This window comes from Vipera berus (genome assembly GCF_964194415.1).
Source record: "Vipera berus genome assembly, chromosome: 11".
NCBI lineage: Eukaryota > Metazoa > Chordata > Lepidosauria > Squamata > Viperidae > Vipera > Vipera berus.
The window spans coordinates 396,098-415,341 of record NC_138214.1 but is presented as its reverse complement, the minus strand read 5'-3'; the positions used below and the strand labels follow the sequence as shown (position 1 = coordinate 415,341).

General features: G+C 58.2%; 2 protein-coding genes across 2 annotated transcripts; one reads left to right on the top strand and one right to left on the bottom strand.

Moving 5' to 3' along the window:
- The first annotated feature begins 416 nt into the window (after positions 1-416).
- CLCN5 (chloride voltage-gated channel 5) lies at positions 417-12,242 on the top strand. Its single transcript, XM_081336659.1, has 13 exons — positions 417-533; positions 4,940-5,093; positions 6,361-6,512; positions 6,846-6,945; positions 7,026-7,213; positions 7,316-7,438; positions 7,623-7,829; positions 7,998-8,078; positions 8,184-8,726; positions 9,706-9,892; positions 10,489-10,887; positions 11,002-11,218; positions 11,881-12,242. Exons 2-13 carry the CDS (start codon positions 4,958-4,960, stop codon positions 11,969-11,971), a joined length of 2,424 nt encoding a protein of 807 aa, XP_081192785.1. The 5' UTR covers positions 417-533; positions 4,940-4,957; the 3' UTR covers positions 11,972-12,242.
- On the bottom strand, positions 11,502-19,073 carry LOC308673176 (tumor necrosis factor ligand superfamily member 10-like). The gene is made up of 5 exons (XM_081336660.1): positions 18,762-19,073; positions 15,426-15,572; positions 15,001-15,037; positions 14,736-14,831; positions 11,502-14,325 (listed from the first exon to the last, which is right to left on the bottom strand). Exons 1-5 carry the CDS (start codon positions 19,026-19,028, stop codon positions 13,880-13,882), a joined length of 993 nt encoding a protein of 330 aa, XP_081192786.1. The 5' UTR covers positions 19,029-19,073; the 3' UTR covers positions 11,502-13,879.
- Between the last annotated feature and the right edge of the window lie 171 nt (positions 19,074-19,244).

Here is a 19,244-nt window from a genome sequence, read left to right as displayed (position 1 = left end):
AGAGCATCGTTTCCCGGGGGAGCCTCGAGCGCCCGCCGAAGGTCCTGCAGGAACCGGCTTTGCGAGACGGGGCGAGAAATGGCGGCGGCCCCGCGGTTGGGGGAAGGCGCCCACCGGCCTCGGGCTCCCGGCTTTCCTGGACTTTCTTCCTAGAGAGCCCCAGCCGGCCACGCACCGAAGCGGGCGGCTGGGCGATCCGTCCGGAGGGCGCCGCGTTGGGGACGCCGCTGGGTCCCACCTAGAAGCAACCTCCAGAGCAGCCGGGAGGGGGCGCCGGCACATGGCTGGGACAGCGCCCGAGACAAACATGGCGACTCCGGGGCTGGCCCCTCCCTCCGACCTGCGCACTGGAAAGACCCGCCCCTCGTTCCGCGGCCGCCCGGGAGGGGGCTGCTCCCGGAGTCACGTGACCTGCCCCTGCCCGCGCGTCCGAATGGCGCCGCCCTTTCCTGGCCGGTGGCCGCCCGCCCGCTGAGAGGAGGAGGAGGAGGAGGCGGAGGCGGAGGCGGAGGAGCCCCGCCGGCGCCGCGCAGGTGAGGGGCGAGGGCCGCGTCGGGAACCCGACCGTCCGCCTGGGGGAGGAGACCCCGCCGGGGCTGGACCCGCCGCCGCTGCCCCCCCGCCCGCCCGCCCGCGGACCCTCTAGCGCCGGGCTGGGGGGCGCCGGGGGGACGAGAGCGGGCCCGGCCGGTGGGCGGCGGAGCGGCGCCGCGTTTCCCTTTCGCCCCGCGTGGCGTGCCCCGGGAGCGGCCTCGTGGCCGGGGGGCTGGGGGGCTGCCCGCTGCTTCCCGCGGCTACGGGCGGAGAGCCGCGTCTCGGAGCCGCCGCCGCCGCCGCTGCCGCCGCCGCCTCCCGGCCACCGCAGCGAGCGTCCTGCCCGGCTCTCTGCGGTCCCACCGGCGGCTCCGCGGCCCCGTCTTGCCGCTTGCAAAGAGCAGAGAGCGAAGCCGCTTCTGGCCGGGCGGGCGGAGGCTGCTCTGCGGGGCTTCGCTTGAGCGGGCGGCCCGGCTGCACTTATTCCCTGCCTTCTTGCCCTGAGCGAAATGCGGGCTCTTAATGACCGTCCCGGGCGGCTTGTTTTCTGGGACCCCCGCAGCCGGGGCAGAGCTTGACAGCCCGCGACCCTCAGACCGGAGGAGGAGGAGGAGGAGGGGGCGCCGCGACGGGGAGGGGCTGCGTCAGGGGAGCCTTCCCGAGTCCGCACCGGCCGGCGCGAGGGTGCCTGGGGCCCCATCCCGGGATCAGCATCGGAGCTTCTGTGCCACCTGGGCCCTGACCAGCCCAGGGGAAGGAAGGCCTCCCTGCTGGGACACTTCCAGGCTTAGGAAGAGTCATAGATAGGAATGGCCCAGGAGAAGATGCCTCTTCTTGCAGCCTGGGAACACTGGAATTGTCCCCAGGGATTCAAGATGAGGAGAAAGCTGCTTCTCTGAATTGCCAGCAGCCAGTGGGGTTCCCAACCACTTGGCTCCAGGGAGAGTTGGAGGCATCAGAGCCTCGGTCTGGATGGCAGTTACTGGAGAGACACACTGGCTTTGTCGCTCTTGGGCCTCCTGGATCAGAGGGGGCCCAAATCGCTGGCCAGGTGGTTTTGGCCCTTTCAGCAGGGATTCCCTGGTGTCCATTTGAAATCCATGTGGAGTTCTTTTTTCCTCCCCACCCTCTGGCCACTGCTGGTGATGGCATTTGGGAGTGAGGAGCTGCCTTGATCAGATCCAGCCGCTCGTGTGGAGTGCTTTTGAAATCCAGCTATGTCCAGCTCAGTTTGTCAAGTGGTGCAGGGTTGTCTGGTAAAAGGCCAGAAAACCAAAGGCCTGCTGGGGCCCAGAACATGGTCACGATTCCAGGATGCACTCAGTCTGGCAGTTCCCTTGGCCACTGTTGTCAGTGGCAAAACAGCGGGCCCTGAGCTGTTGTGCTTCTCCCTCCCAGCAGCTGTTCTCAATTTGTCCGTGGAAGGGACTAGGGCTGAACTTCTGACTATGGAGGAGCCTAATTGGCATCTTGCACACAAAACAGAGAATCCACTTTTCTCTACAGACTTGGATTGCTCAAGATTCTGGTGCGGATTGTGTTTACTTTTCTTCCTGGGAAGCCCATAAGCCTGGCCAGGTCCAGATGAAGTGCTGACATCCGTCTCCTGTGCCCTTGTAGGGATGTCGAAGGTCAGACCTCCCTGAACAGACGTAGGCAACTTGTGCTTTCTGGTCAGAAATATTTGGACAAGGGAAGCAAATGTTGCAAAGTCTGCCAATCCCTGTTAACTCAAACGGACCCGCTGCAATGCAGATTTGGCCTTGCTCAGCATGGAGGAAGGAAGTCCGTTCTCCTGGTTCTTGGAAGGGGAACCAGACATTTTCAAGGAAAACACACTTTCTGTTCTGCTTTCTCAGTCCCTTCCCTGGAAACCAAACTGCTCCTTTCTGTGGAAACCTTTTAGGCTAACTGTTCTTCAGACGTGAATATGCTTAGATCAGAGCTGTTTGAGGGCCTAGCTGCTTTTTCCTGGCCCCGAGAATGGACCTTTCTGCAGGCCAGAATATGCCGTTGGAGTTATGTCTGCTTTGCCCTTAGATAGTTTGGCTCAGGTTGTGGGCCCCAGATACAGAGCGCTTGTAAATGGTCAGCGTGGTGACCTATGTGGACGTGTGATGTTGAGATTGCCTGCTGTTTTAATGTGGATTTGATGAGACCAGGCATTAAGCAGAGGCTCTACTTGGACAATGACAGTGATGCATATTGTGAGTCACTTGGACTTGGTTAGAGAGATCAGAAAGCTTTGAGGAGAGAAAGCAAGCCTGGTCTTCAGGGCCGGGCAACCTTCTTCAGAAAGTGATCTTGCAAAGGCATGCCCCACCCCAAAAAGCAGGTAGTGAAGCTGTGTCCCTTGCCTAGGAACTCATGGGCACCGTGTTTTGCCATAGGGTTTGGGCTCCTAAGCACCTGCTCAGGTAGCTGCAACTCAGATCAAGAGCTGGATGCAGCCTGGGTGCCTGGCACCTGTGACTTTTGCTTCTGGGTTGATGGATGGAGCAAGAGAAGACCTCCACAACTGCCTTAAGGCCTTTTATATTCCTGATTCTGCACAGCTGGCTGGGGGCTCACCCAGTTCAGAAATAGATCTCTGACTTCTCCTTCTCAGACCTTGCTTGCCTCGGTCGCTTTGATCAGATGGAAGCTTCTGACTTGGTGGCCTCCGATGCTCTTCATCCAGCTTCTCCTTGAGCCACCCATTCCCCTCTCTCCATGCCCTTTTTTAAGCTCAGGAGGTCCAAATCTTAAAAAGGATTCTGACCCAAAATTCTGATTTTCTGGCTCAGCTTTCGTAGATAAATAGGAAATTGCTGTCTGTTTCAAAATCTGTTCACATAAGTGCTCCAGAAGCACTGCAGCTGTTTGGGTAGGTGGGCCAATGGGTGAACCACTTCCGACCAAGTGCTCTTGGTGGAACATCCCTATTGTGAAATTGCTCTGGGAGTGCAAAGGTTTGTGTGTTCGGCTGCCAAGTCACTGCTGATCAAGGCAATTGTGTGAGTTGGCCCTTGAAGCAAGTTAGAGGGGAGCCTGGAGCCCAGTAGGGCAGAGAGGGAATGGGGCACTTCCCTGGGGAAGGAGGAACTCTTCAGTCCTAGTTTGGCAGTGAAATGCCTGCAAGAAAACAGCCCAGCTCCAAGAACACGGAGGACCCCGGAGCTCTTCCCGTTGTAGGCAACCTTTGCTTATTTATGCCCCGTAAGTAGCCGGGGCAACATCCACCATCCACTGTGATGAAATAGCTACTTCCTGTGAAACCTCCCCTCCCAAGTCCCAACCATTCTCTCTGCAAATAGAGCCACAGCTGGAGTATTTTGGCTAAAGTGGGTGCTGACCTGTCATCCAGCCAAGCCTGGAGAGGTGGATGGGATGGATGGCTGCTTCCTCCTTCCTGCTTCATAGCTGCCTGTCAGTTGCCCCTTTGCTTTAGAAGGATCAACCTTCTAAAGCAAAGGGGCAACTGTTTTGGGAAGCCACACAAATTGTCTGGTGCCAGGTCTCTGCTGGCCAGGCCCCTCCTCTGCACTTGAGGGGTGACACATAAGCCCTATCTGGGAGCCCTCCCCTGCCACTTCCTGCTCCCTTCCTGGGCCTGAAATCCTCCACATGGGGCAGCCTTGCTTAATCTTTGGCCCAGAACGCGGCAGGCATTTCCAAAAGGAAGAGAGAGGGAGGGGGGAGGGAATGTGTTGGGCTGGGCTGGAGGCTGGGGGGAAGTAGAGGGTGGCTTTCCAGCCTGCTCACCTGACTGCCTCACTCGTGTTTCACACTGCAGCTCTTCAGTTCTCGTCAGCGAGGGAACCACCTGGCAGGTGCCCCCCCCCCCCGCTTATCTCTGTGACCTTAGATAAGTCTCCCTCAAGATGTTTCCTGATCTTCCACAGACAGCTTTTAAATGCCTCCCAAGCCTTCTCCTCTCGGCCCTTGACTTTCTCCTCTTGCCTGGTGGGCCACGAATGCGGTGGGCGGAGGGGGGGGGCTTCGGGTGGGGATTTCTCAGTTGTTGTGTCTTAGAAATCTCCCCTTGGGATTGGGACTCTAGACAGGAGGGCAATGAGAGGGGAAGTGATGGTGCCTGGTGTGGCTAAAGTGGCCACTCAGAGGCTGTTATTCCCTTCCCCAAATAACAGAATAAAGGCCACCCAATGAAACGGGCAAAAGATTCTTTGGGTGCCTGATGCTACCTGGGCTTCCTCTGGCTGGCGACCAGCATGGCTAACCTTCCAAGTGGGCTGGGCCAACGGAGTCCTGGGCCTTGCTGGTGGTGGGAGGGCCGGATTCCCGGGGCAGTCGGTGAGAGAACTGGCTGCTGGGACAGACAGGCCAGGGGCCCGATCCAACGGTGCGGGGCTTAGGGTCTCGGCAGGGCCCCCTCAGCAGAAGTGACCCCTGCTTCCCATTGCAGGTGTGGTGCCCTTTGGCCATGAATCATACGGGTTGCCGGCATGGGAGTTTCCAGGGCAGCAGCAGCGATGAAGACCTGGTGGAGGTTGCAGAGGGAAGGCTGGATTTCTCCATGGCAGATGACGTCCCTCCTCTGGACAGAGAGATGGCGGAAGGTAACCTGAGCCAGCCGGCGATGCCTGCTTTGTGTTTCTTCCACTGGTGCCCTGCGGCTGCCCTGGCTCAGCCAAGGCACGGTTGCTGTGCGAAGCAGAGGAAAAGACTGGCCGTTGGGGAAACCTTTGCAGTCCACATTGAATGCTGACCCAGTGGAACAGAGTCCCAGGAGATGCAGCCTCAGCCTGGGGGGGAGGGGGGCTCACACGCTTGCTTGAATAGGAAATATTTGAGGATGTTTGGCGAGGGGTCGGATGTTCCAGGGGTTCCAGTTACAAGGACGGCAGGGTTTCCTTGTGCAGATATTTAAGCAGGAGGTCACCAAATTAGCATCTGTGCTGGGACCTTTTAGCTCCTGAAAATTTGATGGTATTTATCCCATCATGGCTTGCGGTAGAGCTTTCCCACATTGCACCAGTGTGATTGGCACCAGGGCTGTCCACAGCTTTGCTCCTCCCAAGCCACGATGGCCTCGTTTTTGTGTATGCTCCAAGGTTCCTCAAAGCCATCCAGAATATTGCACTGAGAGTTCCTCTACTTTCCCAGACAGCTGATCCCAAACTATTGGGAATTCTCTAGATTTTACGAACAAGTGGAGAGAGACTTTCCACTGGACTGATTAAGATGATGAAGCCTGAGCTTTCAGACTATACCTGGCGCACTGGGAGCAGAAACCTGGTGCCTGAGTTTGGCTCTGATTCTCTGTAGAAATCAGAGCTGATCCCATCTGACGTAAGGTCAGGTTTTCTGCACCCAGCAATGCCAAGGAAGAAAGGCTATGTATCCATCCAACCCAGTGACTTTTTCCTGCCCATTAGAGTGGGACTGAGTTTTGGCAAGGAGCGTGGCAAATGTCTGTAGAGGGGAAATGTCTGCATCGACATGGGCATCCTGCCACCTCTGGTGGGAGCTACGTCTTGGTGTCTGTTACGTGCTGAGATCCTGAAGCTCTTCCTCGAAGCCCCCCCCCAGGGTCTTCTTAAGGTCTGTGGGCTGCAGCAAAAAAGAAAGCTGGCATTTAGCAGGCAGCAGAGAGGAGGGTTGTCAGCAGCCTATTTTAACAAACAAAATTGGTCTTGCCTCTTAAGTTCAGCCAGGGGCTCAGAGCTTTTTTGCAGCCATTTTACTGCCCCTCCTTCCTCTCCCCTGAAGCTGCTTAAAGATTAACTCGGCTCCTCGGCAGACACCTTTGTTTTCCTGGGACTTTGCATTCCGTCCTGTGGCGGTTGGAAGGAAAGCGAGGTGGCGTCTCCTGACCCCTTGCAGGTTTCTCCTCATACAGTGGAGGTGGGATGAATGGGCCGAGGCAGGTGATGGACTTTCTGCAGGAGCCGCTCCCAGGTGTGGGGACCTACGAAGACTTCAACACCATCGACTGGGTGCGCGAGAAGTCTCGGGATCGTGACCGGCACCGAGAGGTCAGTCGGGCTTCCTCTGGGATTGGACTGTGGCCAGCGGGAGGGCCGGCAAGTTGGATGGGCAAGGGCTTTGTGCAAACATTTTGTTTCAAGGGGAACAGCCTGGAATCAGAGCTGGGAAAAGGCTGATCTCTCCCTGGCGGTGATCACAAGCGCTTAGGAGGAATGTGCTGGGCTGAGCAGGGAGGGAGGAAAAGGCGGCCCCTGCTCTGCTCTGTATTGTAACTAGGGGGGATGTGGGCTCCCCCCCCCCCGTGGAGCTCCCTGATGCCAGAGATGGGCTCCCTGTGGGGGTGGTGAGGAAGCCTGCTCTAAATGCCTCTCCCTCCCCAGATCGCCAATAAGAGCAAGGAGTCCACCTGGGCCTTGGTGCGCAGCGTCAGTGACGCTTTCTCAGGATGGCTGTTGATGCTGCTCATCGGCTTGTGGGCAGGTGAGGGGCCGGAGCTGCTGGGCGGACCAGGGGTCTCGGTCAAGCCCCTCCCCTTCCATGGTGACCTTTTCTGCCCACAGGGCTGCTGGCCGGCCTGATTGACATCACTGCCCACTGGATGACGGATCTGAAGGAGGGGGTCTGCCTGAACGGCTTCTGGTACAACCATGAGCACTGCTGCTGGAACTCGTCCAACATCACCTTCCAGGACAGGGACAAGTGCCCTGAGTGGAGGACCTGGGCGCAGTTGCTGACTGGCAAAGAAGAGGTACGTGTCGGGGGGGGGAACCTGTTTCACCAGGTAGCAAGCCAGCCCTGCAGGTGAGTCGAGTGTGCTTCATGGGCCGCCCTCCCTTTCTCGCCCTGACAGGGAGCCCTGAGTTACATCCTCAACTACTTCCTCTACGTCCTCTGGGCACTGCTCTTCTCCTTCCTGGCTGTGTTGCTCGTCCGGGGCTTTGCTCCCTACGCCTGCGGCTCGGGGATCCCAGAGGCGAGTCCACTGGCGACTGTGAAGCTGGGGGCTCTGGATCCTCCCAGGGCCTCTGCCCTCTTTCATCGCCCCCACTTCTTGTGACGCCCCTCCTTCCTTCCCAGAGCTGCGTTGCTTTCCCAAGCGCTCCTGCACTCAGGATGGGCCAAAGGCCGCCATCCACGGAAGCCTTTTTGCCTTCCAGATCAAAACTATTCTCAGTGGCTTCATCATCCGAGGCTACCTGGGCAAATGGACGCTGCTCATCAAGACCATCACCCTGGTGCTGGCTGTTTCCTCAGGCCTGAGCCTGGGCAAGGAGGGTCCCCTGGTCCACGTGGCCTGCTGCTGTGGCAACATCCTGTGCCACCTCTTCACCAAGTATCGGAAGAATGAGGCCAAGCGCCGGGAAGTAAGCTCTGGGGTGGGCTGCCATTTGGCCTAGGCCTGGCACGGACATGGAAATAGTCACGAGCTGCCCGCAACTTGCTCCAAGGCTGCTGAGAGATGGAGAGGAATTGGGGGCTGCTTCTGGCCTCTTTTGCCCCCATGGCTCTGCTGACGACTGTTCTCCATGCAGGTGTTGTCAGCTGCTGCGGCCGCTGGCGTGTCAGTGGCCTTTGGTGCCCCCATTGGAGGTGTCCTGTTCAGTCTGGAAGAGGTAAGGACACCCCCTGGGGCCTTGCTCCAAGAACTGCCCCTGTTCAGACAGTCCTTGGGCTGCGAGCAGGCAGCTGAGTGGGCCCCTTCCCTCTCTTTTCTGCAGGTGAGCTACTACTTCCCACTAAAGACCCTCTGGCGCTCCTTCTTCGCTGCGCTGGTGGCAGCCTTCACCCTGCGCTCCATCAACCCATTTGGCAACAGCCGCCTGGTGCTCTTCTACGTGGAGTTCCACAGCCCCTGGCACCTGCTGGAGCTGGCGCCTTTCATCCTGCTGGGCATCTTTGGGGGGCTCTGGGGGGCCTTCTTCATCCGCAGCAACATTGCCTGGTGCAGGCGGCGCAAGACGACCAAGCTGGGCAGGTACCCGGTGCTGGAGGTGCTGGTGGTCACGGCTCTGACCGCCCTGCTAGCCTTTCCAAACAAGTACACCCGCATGAGCACCAGCGAGCTGATCTCGGAGCTCTTCAATGACTGCAGCCTCCTGGACTCCTCCCAGCTCTGCGACTACCTCAGTGCCCCCAACAGCACCCAGGGGGATGACCTGCCTGACCGGGCTGCTGGGCCAGGCATCCACGTAGCCTCGTGGCAGCTGGTGCTGGCTCTCCTGCTGAAGATCTTCATCACCATCTTCACCTTTGGCATGAAGGTGGGGGAGCCCGCAGCCCCCTGAGATTGGCTGTTGGAGGGGGGTGGGGATGGGCGAGAGGGCTGCTGAGCAGGAGAGGCCGGTTGGCGGGCTGGGCCCTGCCACAATCTCCCTCGTGAGCCGTGAGGCTTTTGGCTGTCTTGGGGTTGGAGGTTGGAGCAGTGGGCTAATGCCTCCTTAAGTAACACCAGCTGCCTGCAATTAGTGCAGGTTCGAGTCCCACCAGGCTCAAGGTTGACTCAGCCTTCCATCCTTCCGAGGTAGGTAAAATGAGGACCCAGATTGTTGGGGGCAATTAAGCTGACTTTGTAATAATGCCGCTTGGGGTGTGTGTGAAAGCCCTAATAAGCAGGCATATACATAGAATGAAGGCTACTGCTAAGCTTGTAAGCCGCCCTGAGTCTTCGGAGAAGGGCGGGATATAAATGGAATTAAAATAAATAAAATAAATAAATAAATAGTCTGACGTGCAGGTAGCCTTTGACTTGTGACCATTTAACAACAATTCAGAGTTATGACTGCCTCATAAAAAGTGACCTATGACCTGTAGTCAAAAGCACACCTGCAGCAGCACCGCCGCAGTAGCATGATTTCAGTTTGGATGCCCACATTTATGCCCAGTTGTAGCATCCTGTGGCGATTTGCAGCCTGTTTTGCTGATTTCTGGCATAAAACACCCATTGTAGGAGCTGGATTCACTCAATGACCGCTATGATTCAGCAATGACCACTGTAAAAATTGTTACAACATCAGGTCCAACTGGACTTACGACTATAAGGGCTTACGATGGAAATTTCAGCTCTGATTGTGGTTGTAAGTTGAGGCCTCCTGCCGCTCGATCCGGTGGCCGAACTGGGGCGAGGAGACGGGCTCTCCCAGCCCTCCTGAGGGCCCGTCTGCGCAGGCCTGGGCGGCCTCTTCCCCTGCGGACCCAGGGAAGAAGAGGTGAGGCTGCCGTTTGATGCCATTTTCCCCGCAGGTGCCATCCGGCCTCTTCATCCCCAGCATGGCGGTGGGCGCCATTGCGGGCCGGTTGCTGGGTGTGGGCATGGAGCAGCTGGCCTATCACCATCACGACTGGCAGATCTTCCAGGGTTGGTGCAGTCCCGGGGCCGACTGCATCACGCCCGGCCTCTACGCTATGGTGGGGGCTGCCGCCTGCCTGGGTGAGTAGTGACGGAACCCATCCAACTGGGTGGGTACCTGGGCATTTCCAGCTGCCCTTGAGTTGCAGACCCGTTGTGGCCGAGAAGGGGCAGCTGCCTTTAAATGAATGTAAACGGGGGTGGGGGGGGACAAGGAGGGCTGTTCCCCTGCCCCCCCAGGCCTGAGCCTTGAAAGAGGCTTTTCAGCATGATTGTTGTGGGGCATTGAGCTCAAGCCCAGGGCAACCTCAGGGGCAGAAGGTGGGGAAGATGAGCTTGAGGGTCAACTGGAAGTGCTTTGGCCAGATCCATCCGCTGGCAGTAGGAAAAGGCCTCACCACGGTTGCTGTTCATTGAAATGACCCTCCTGAGCCTTCCCTGCTGGCAGACGTGAACTGCTGACTTCCCCCTTTCTGGGAAGGAGGGGGGCAGGCAGGCAATGGGGCGGGCAAGGGCTCGAAACTGGGGCCAAGAAGATTGGCAGCCACTTCTTTAGATATTTTATCATTCTTCGCTTTTATCCCTTTGTAATCTTTTTCTGTGTTTCTGTAGTTTTTAAATTTTTCTGGTAAAAGAAATTATCCGTAAATAGATAAGGGTCCCTCTGGCTCTTGCAGGCGGAGTGACCCGCATGACTGTCTCCCTGGTGGTCATCATGTTTGAGCTCACGGGGGGGCTGGAGTACATCGTGCCCCTGATGGCAGCTGCCATGACCAGCAAGTGGGTGGCCGATGCCATCGGCCGGGAGGGCATCTATGATGCCCACATCCGCCTGAATGGCTACCCCTTTCTGGAGGCCAAGGAGGAGTTCAGCCACAAGACCCTGGCCATGGACGTCATGCGGCCCCGGCGCAGCGACCCCGCCTTGACCATCCTCACGCAGGACAGCATGACGGTGGAGGATGTGGAGACCATCATCGGCGAGACCACCTACAGTGGCTATCCCGTGGTGGTGTCCAGGGAGTCTCAGCGCCTTGTGGGCTTCGTCCTCAGACGAGACCTGGTCATCTCCATTGGTGAGCAGGCCCAGAAGCACCCTGGTAATGCCCGAGTGTGGCCGCCTCCATTTCCAGGTGGGGTGCGGGCTGCCCCTCCAGTTCTGACTCTCTCTTCCCCCCCCCCCACCCCAGAAAGCGCCCGGAAGAAGCAAGAAGGGATTGTCAGCAGCTCGGTTATTTATTTCACGGACCACTGCCCCCCGCTGCCGCCCTGCTCCCCCTCCATGCTCAAGCTGCGGAGCCTTCTCGACCTCAGCCCCTTTACTGTGACAGACCAAACCCCCATGGAAATCGTGGTGGACATTTTCCGAAAACTTGGGCTGCGCCAGTGCCTGGTCACACACAATGGGTGAGAAGGGGCCCTGCCGAGCTTCCTTCCCTTGCGCTAGGCCACCGCGGGCTTGCCTGATGGATGCCAGAGTCGCAAGAGATTGGGGTGGGCAACGGACAAATAGCGTCACTGTGAGCGGTGAAGGGCGCCCATTCTGAGACTTTCTCCACTGGGGCAGAATGGGGTGGGTTGCACGTCCAACAAAGGAGTGGAAACACTTTAGTTGGCCGGGCCCCTTCTGGTTTGGGGGAGCTCTTTGTGTTTGCTTTAGGACTTCAAAACGAAAGACAGGACAATTCACTAGCAGTAATGAAAAAATATATTGTATGTACAAATCATATGTGGCTGGCAGCAAAATTCTCCACTGCTGAAAAAGCTGACAAGGAATTCAGGGCAGTCCAGAATGGCAGCTCTTTAAAAAATGCTCCATTTGGAAGACTCGAGTGGCTCCTCTGCCGGACCTCGAATTGTCACCCAAGGCCCCCTTGCTGATGCCAGCAGCCCGGAAGGAGCTCCAATGACCAGGAGCCTCCGGGCTGGGTGGGAAGGTGGCCCCGTTCGTTGCCCCTCCCTCCCTCTGCTGGGCCACACACAGCTCCTCTCCTGTGGCCGGACTGGTGGTGGGGCAGAAGGGAGCCCCCGTTCTCCACTGAGGTCAATCGCTTCTCTCTCTGTTTCAGGAAGCTGCTAGGGATTATTACCAAAAAGGACGTATTGAAGCACATAGCACAGATGGCAAACCAGGATCCAGACTCGATCTTGTTCAACTGAAGCCCAGGAGGTGCCAGAGGCTTTCCTTTGCCCCACGGACCTTGGCCAGGGGGACCTGAGCTTTGCCTCTCTTACTGAGGAGCCGGAGCTGTCTTCAGGTTCTCCACGTGGAGCAAGCGATAATCATGTTTTATTTTTTTCTACAAGATAACCAATTGCACTATATAATCTGTGGAAAGTAATCTCGGGAAGGAGAGCCCAATTGTAGCCTTGTTTGGGAGCTGCGCTGGGAAGGAGGTTCCACGCCAGAGTAAAAGAAAAATCTAACTGAGCTGGCAGTGGCTGCTTCTTGCCTAACCCAGAGGGGGGTGGGGGGGGGGAGGAGCCCCTCTGAATTGGTACGGAAGGTCAGGTTTGGGCTGCAGCTGCCTTCCAGGGGCTCATTTTCCTGCCTCTTCCCAAGTGGCACCAGATAACCCCAAGCCAACAAGCTGAACCTCCGGGCAGTCTCCTGTCCGCTGCCTCTTCTTGCAGCTGCCCAGGAACAAGGTGGCGGCCGCAGGAGCAGCACTGCTAGCTTTGCCTGGCCCAGCCCACCTCACACACCAGGCCTGGGGCTGCCCGAGGGAGCAGCCGCCTAAAAGCCTCCTGCCTTGAGGCATCCCCCTCTTTGGGCACAGGGGCAAGGGGGGAAGAGGCCAAAGTGGAAGAACCGCCTGGACTGGGGTTTGACCAGGTTGTGCTAGTTTCTGGGCTGAACAGGCCACGTTCACGCACCACACTCCCGTGACTCGTGGCCAAAAGCCACGGGTGGGCGTTGTCTTTCAGAGAAGCCAGAAGAGACCCTGTGGCCAAGGAAGCCGAGTCAAAGGCTGGTGCCCCAGTCCAAATGTGGGGCTCACCCCGGTTAGGAACAGAGGGCTTCCTGTGCCTCTGGTGACTGCACTTGCCCACCCTTTCAGTGTTCGTAATGGAAGCCTGCTCTTTTGCCTCCACCCCACAGTCTGGGTGCATGCAGCTCACTGAACCGTGCACTGACAATGGGGGGCATGCAGAATGCTAAGCCACAAATAAAGGCTGGATGGGACCTGGCCGTTGTGGATGCAGCTCCTGATACGACACGACCTGGGCAATCCCTCAAGAAAACCAGTAAAGGAGAAAAGCCATTTCCTGCCAAGGTCCAGGACACAGACCTGAAGGTCAACCTCCCTCCAGGAAGGGCTAGGCAGACGCTTGGGCTGCCACCCCGGTTGCCCAGCTGGCACAGGCTCCGGTTGCTCCAGGTCAGCCAGCTTTGTCTAGGGTACTCGGTGCCAATGCCATTCAGGGTCACACCCAAAGTGTGTGTGGGGAGAGGTAGCGGGAAGGTGCACCTCATGCCTCCCTGGTGGGGCTCGCTCGCCCAGGTGACACACTGACTTACACTCTTGCCCTGGCTATAAGCATTGTGAACTGCGGCTTGCTGTGTGAGCAGCTCAGCTTGTTTGAGGCACAGGAGGAGGGAGCCCAGAAGTGTTCCTCCTTGGCAGGAGGCAATCCCACATTTCTCAGCTGGACTGGGGGAAGGCAGTGGGGAGGGCAGGAGGTCGCATGGAGAGGAGGGCTCTGCAGCAGAAGGCAACGGGGCATGTCCGGGAGAGTCAGAAGCCTGGTCTGCTCACCTTCATCACCTTTCTGCCTGCTTCAGAGACATGGCTACAACAAAGCATCTCCCCATGGCGCAGGGTGTGCAGTGGAGGCCCACAGCAGACGAGCTTTGGATGGGGCCCCAGCAGCCTCCCAGGGTCTCTTGCAGCAGGAGGGCTGCAGATTCCCCCCCCCCCCCGCCTTTGCGTCCAGGGCAGCTTGGTGACTACCACTAACAGGAGAAGGAACAGTGATATGGAGCACGGGCATCCTACAGTGGTTCTGCGTGGGGGGATAATGAGGCCCCAACGCCAGGGTTCCCTTGTGTGCAATCTCCCAGCGTCACATGTCAAGGCGGAAGGCTCCAAAATAGCTCCCTGCCTCATCGTCGTAGTTGACGTCCAGCGACGAGACGGACACGAAGAGCCTGTCACCGGCTTTGAGGTCAAAGAGGCCTCCCTGGTAAAGGGCATGGAGCCCATAGGCTGCATCCTGTTGCCAGTACTTGGTGCCCACCCCCTTCAGCAGGAGGATGGTCTGCCCGTACACACTCTGGAGATTGATGCACTGCACCAGCTGGTGGCCCAGGGAGCGGGCATCGGCCCCCTCAGTAGGGTAGCGGAAGTAGATCTGGGCATACACGTAGTACTTGCCCGCCTCGCTCACCTGTAGCTGCCCATCCCGGTAGGTGAAGTTCTGGAGGTGGGCATGCATGGTCCTGCTGGCCCAGTGGCGGATGGGATGCTGGCAGGACTGCTGCAGGTCCTGGAACACCGGTCCCAGGCCTCCTGGGGAGGAGACCCGGAAAGTCATCCCAGGAGGTGGAGGAGATGTATACCTAACCCTGGAGCTTCTGGGAGGGGCTGTTTGGGAGGACCCCAAGGGCAAAGAGCTGAGAAAAACCCCACAGCCTCTCCAAGGACAAAAGCTCACATCCAGCCAGCCCTCCCTCTTGAGCTGAGCAAGGCCCTGCTCCAGCCCTTCTCTGGGAGAAGCTCAAGCAAGGCCCAGCTGCCCCCCCTCCCCCTGGCGTGAAGGGAACTTGCCACCTCATCTTCTGCCCGGCTGTAGAGAGGCAGGCAAAGGAGAGGCCCAGGGGGGCCAGCAAGGAGCACTTGCTGAGAACTGAGCCCAGCCAGCCCCACAGCGCTCAGGACAGCTCAAATAGGGCACCCGGGCCAGCCGTCTGCAGACTCACCTGGCTGGGAAGGGCTCGGCCTCCTGAGAGTGAGATGTGCCAAGGGCCGGCTGCCCAGCTGCCAGCTGGAGTTCCTCTGCTTCTGAGAGGCACTGACTAGGAAGGAAGGGGCAGAGGGCGGCAGAATGAGAGAGGGAGGGGAGCTGCTTGCTCATCTCTGGGTGGGCCCTCTGCAAACAAGATGCCCCTTACTCTGCCTCCCTGATAGGTTCTCCCTCCCCTCCAGTTCTGGCCCAGTCCCTTTGCACCCCGTTTGCAGACTCACCCCTTGGGGTGCTCCTTCGGATGACATTTTCAGTAATCTGGAAAGGAGTGAGATGAGACTTAAGGCGTAGGTCCAGCGCTGCCTCCAACTGGGGTCATTCTGGATCCCCCCCCACCCATGGGGTCAGCCTCCAAGTGGACAGGGGAGGACATGCAGGAACCCTTTAATAAAGGTGGACCTGCCTGAGCAAAGCTGTGGATTCAAGAGGTGGGTGGAAACCGACAAACAGGGCAGGGCAGGGAGACAGATGCCCGGCCAGAGGGCAAAACGCTGCTTGGGTATATTTCAGAGAGGACTGACCTACCCCTCCCCCCACGTGTCCCCTCAGACCTCCCTGCAGCCCCACAACCTAAACTCCTTGACTGGGCTCAGGATTTTGGGCTCCAGAATCCCCATGGAAGTAGCAATGTGGAGAGGCTTCTCACCATGGCAACGTAGTCCTGGATGCCAAGTGCCAGTCTGAAGCACGGCTGGCTACTCATCAGCTTCTCCAGGTCCTGCAGCTCCTGCAGCCTGTTGAGCAGCTGGAGGCACCTCAGCTCTTCCGAGGTGCCCTGTGTTTGGGCCTTGAGCTGGGAAGGAAAGGCGGAGGGGTCAGGTGGGGGGTGCCAAGTGGTAGTAGCAGCTGGGGGGAAGGGTGGCTTCCCACTGCTCTGCCCACTGGGGCAGGCAGCCTCCATTCAGACCTGCCACCTTTGCTACGAGGATGCCCATTTAAGGACATGGCAGAGACCTTTGCTCGCCAAGCTTGGCATTAGGTTGTGGCCCTGGAAATGGCAAAGGGAATTGCTTTACAATATTCCAGGGGGAACAGGACCCCTGGGGACCTCCCTCCCCTTGCCATGAATCTCCCCAGCAGTTGGAAAAGGCAAACCCAGCCCAAATGCCCCAGTGGTGACTCACTCTAGCTGGGTCAGGTTTTGTGAAATCGGCACCAGTTGTAAACAAAGGGCTGCACACACAATTGCTGCTGGGCTTTGGCGATGCCAGTCAGCACACATCCTGGGCCAGAGCTCCCACAGGACCCCCCTGTCCCTAAGAGCTTGCTCAAAAAAGCCTCTCCCCACCAGTGATGAGGGGCACATGGAGATGACCCCCTTTTCGCTACTGCAGGATGGTTTGACTCCTTCTGCAGATGAAGGGTTTAACCTTTCCCAAGTGCCCTTAAGCACCCCAGCCACAGCCAACCACGAATGCTGTTCCTGGTTCTGCCTGGGGGAAACGCCACCCTTATCTGCAGCATCGACTTAGCTGGCTAGAAAGACTCGGAGTGCTCCAGAGCCAGAGACAAGGCAGCGGGGGTGGGGGGCGGGGGGCTCTGCGTAGGCCTCGTGAGGAACACATCAAAGAGGCCTTCCTAGCAGCACAGGCTCCCTGTGTGTTTTTTCAATCTCAAAGATTTGGCATGGCAATTAAAAGAAAATGAAAGCCAAACTAAGCCTGCAAGTTGCTTAATTCAGGAAACTTTGGTCGCACCCATCCTTCCCTCATCACAAAACAAGCACACGCATGCAAAGCCCTTGCCAGCTCTTTCTCCCAAGCGATAGCAGGATTGAGGGCTGAGCAAAGAAGGCCTGCGCGAGTAGTGTTGTAAACATTCTTAGCAAAAGGCCTCTGAAACTGGTACACAGCACAACCGCTCTAGAAGCTGCAGGACCTTCTAGCTGGGCTCTGGGGTGACAGTGCAGGCCCCAAACGCCAAGGGGAAAGGGGTGGACATGGCAGCTCCCCCCAGCTCTGGGCAGCTTTGTTTTGGAAGGTCTGTAAAAGTTTTAACGGCATATTCCAAGAAGTGACAAGGAAGTGCCTTTCCCAGCAAGGTTAATTATTATACCGAAAGTTTTCCTCCAAGTCAGGGCAACACCTTGAGGGCCCAGCACAGCGGCCATCTGCTTCCCGTTGGCTCAAGAGGAAGGCTGGCTTCTTGTCCCAACATGGCCTCCTCTGAAAATCATGGAACCCCATTCAGGCTGTCTGAAGTTATGGGCCGAGCGTCTGACTGAAGTGAGGCCCTGAGAGTCACTCTCAATCCCTCCAAGCCTGACCAGGAAGCCCCAAAAAGGCTACAGTGAATGCTATCCCTGCCCCTCGACAGCCCTCCAACTAATACTCCCCACAGCATTCACCAGTGGAGGTGGGCAGAAGCAGCTCAGACCCTCCCTCTCGGTGGAGCTAGAGAACCCCTCCCCCTCCTTCTCCAGCCAGGGTGGAGGGTTTGTGTTGCTACAGGACTAGGCCAAGTCTCTCTTGTAGACGCTTTTGTCCTGGGACCCACAGCTCTGTTCTTTCCAGCAGCCAATGCTCCGGGGAGGAACAGATCATTGGAGGAGGTGAAAGGCACGGCCCGGGCTGGGCAAAGCAAGCAAGGCCACTGCATGAACCACAATCTCCCCTGCGCCTTATCTTTGCCCTTGGAGACATCAGGCCCCTGGCCACAGCTCACTTGCCCTCTGGTCAGCTCGGAGGGGTGGAACGGATTGGGGGTGGGGCCAGCCAGGCAGTCAGAGCCCTGGTCAGGGCAGGGTCCACTGTGAGCATCCTAAGCAGATGGGCTGCAGGAACAGATCCCGCAAAGGGAACACATCACATTTGGCTCCCTGCTCCAGTCAAAAGGTTTTTACATCATTAGGATATTTTTCCTAATACTTGGAATCTGCTTCCCTGTAAGTTCGGTCTGTTGTTATTATGCCTCTCTCCAGCTCCTCTCCACCCCCACGCACCCTTTCTCTCAGCACTGAACTTACCGGATCCTTTCCTCTCTTTGCCCCACTCTTGATCACCCCTCTTCCCTGCTCAGCCCGCAAGCAGAGGGGAGGGGGCTCCAACCAAGGCAGAGTGCATGAAGGGTTCGGGTTAACGTGATTAAAAATTATATTCCTCTATTAAACCAGCACTTTTCTTTCTTTTTCTTTTCTTGTCTTTTTTTGCATCCACTCCCCTGCTGCCTCACATTCAGCTGGCAACCTTCTACTCTGCCAAGATCTTTTTCAAAAGTATTGTTTCCAAGCCTGGTGCTCCTCCACTTACATGTTGTATTTCATTTTTGTGTCCTAAACAATTTGGGACTTCTCTGTGTTGCCTTTCACTCTCTTGCTTTGCTAAGCACTCCGGATCATTTCTGGGCTATTCAGTAGCTCACTGGAGCTGCAGATTTGATCAACTCTTTCCAAATTGTTATTACTGAGCAAGTCTGGAATAATTCTTTCGGCATCCACTCGTCTTCAGTCAGGGCACCCCCCCTCTTAGTCCTCATGCCACACCCAGCTGCACTTGAGAAAGGGGGATCTGCTTGGCAAACACCTTTCCAGAGATGCTTATAGAACCGATGGATAACACGGAGCCACCAAACAGCCACAGTTACTCTGGCAAGACGTTCGGGGCAGGCCTCCGCCTTCTGCCATATAACGACTTGTAGGTCGCAACTCTAAATGCTTCTCAAGTACGGATGCCCCGAAACTCTCGGGACAAAACCGAAACTCGAAGCCGCCTCCTCCTGTGCACCATCCTCTCCGGCAGCTGGGGTACCAGATGCGCCGCCCGCCGCCCAAGGACCCTTTGGGGCTCCCCTCCCCCCCTCCCGCCCTTGTTATCGTCTGCCGCGCTGCCCATACACAACCCCCCCCCGCCGCCGCCGCCGCCGCGGGGCCAGGCAAAGGGGCGCCCTGGGGCCTCTTCCCAAAGGCTGGGATCTGCGGTCGCTCCAGCTCCGCCAGCGCGCCTTTGTTTCGACGCCGGCCGGCCGGAGCGGCCCCCCGGCCTACCTTGGCGATGGACATGGTGAAGTAGACGAAGAGGCCGGTGGCCGAGGCGATCTGCAGCGCCACGATGCCCATGGCGGCCACGGCCAGCCAGACGGGGCTGCAGCGCTTGGGGCGGCGGCGCTTCTCAGGCCGGGCGGGCAGCTCGCCCTCGGAGCCGTTCGGGCTGCCCAGCATGCAGGCGGCCGAGTCGCTGCTGTCCGAGCGGAAGTACTGCTGGCCCGCCGGGGCCGCCGCTGGAGCCAGCTCGGCGCCGCGCCACGGAGCCATGCGGGGCAAGGGACGGGGAAGGCGCGAGCGCAGCTCCTGGCCACGGAGGCGCTCGCCCGGCGGCCAGGGGCGTCTGCGCTCTCTGGGGCTCCCTCCGCAGGGCGCGGGGAGCGTTTGTTGGCGGCCGGGCGGGCCCGCCTCCTTGGCAGCGTGCGGAGGGCGGGACGGGCGAAGGCCTGGCCGTCGGATAAACAAAGGGGGAGCCGCTGCAGCGCC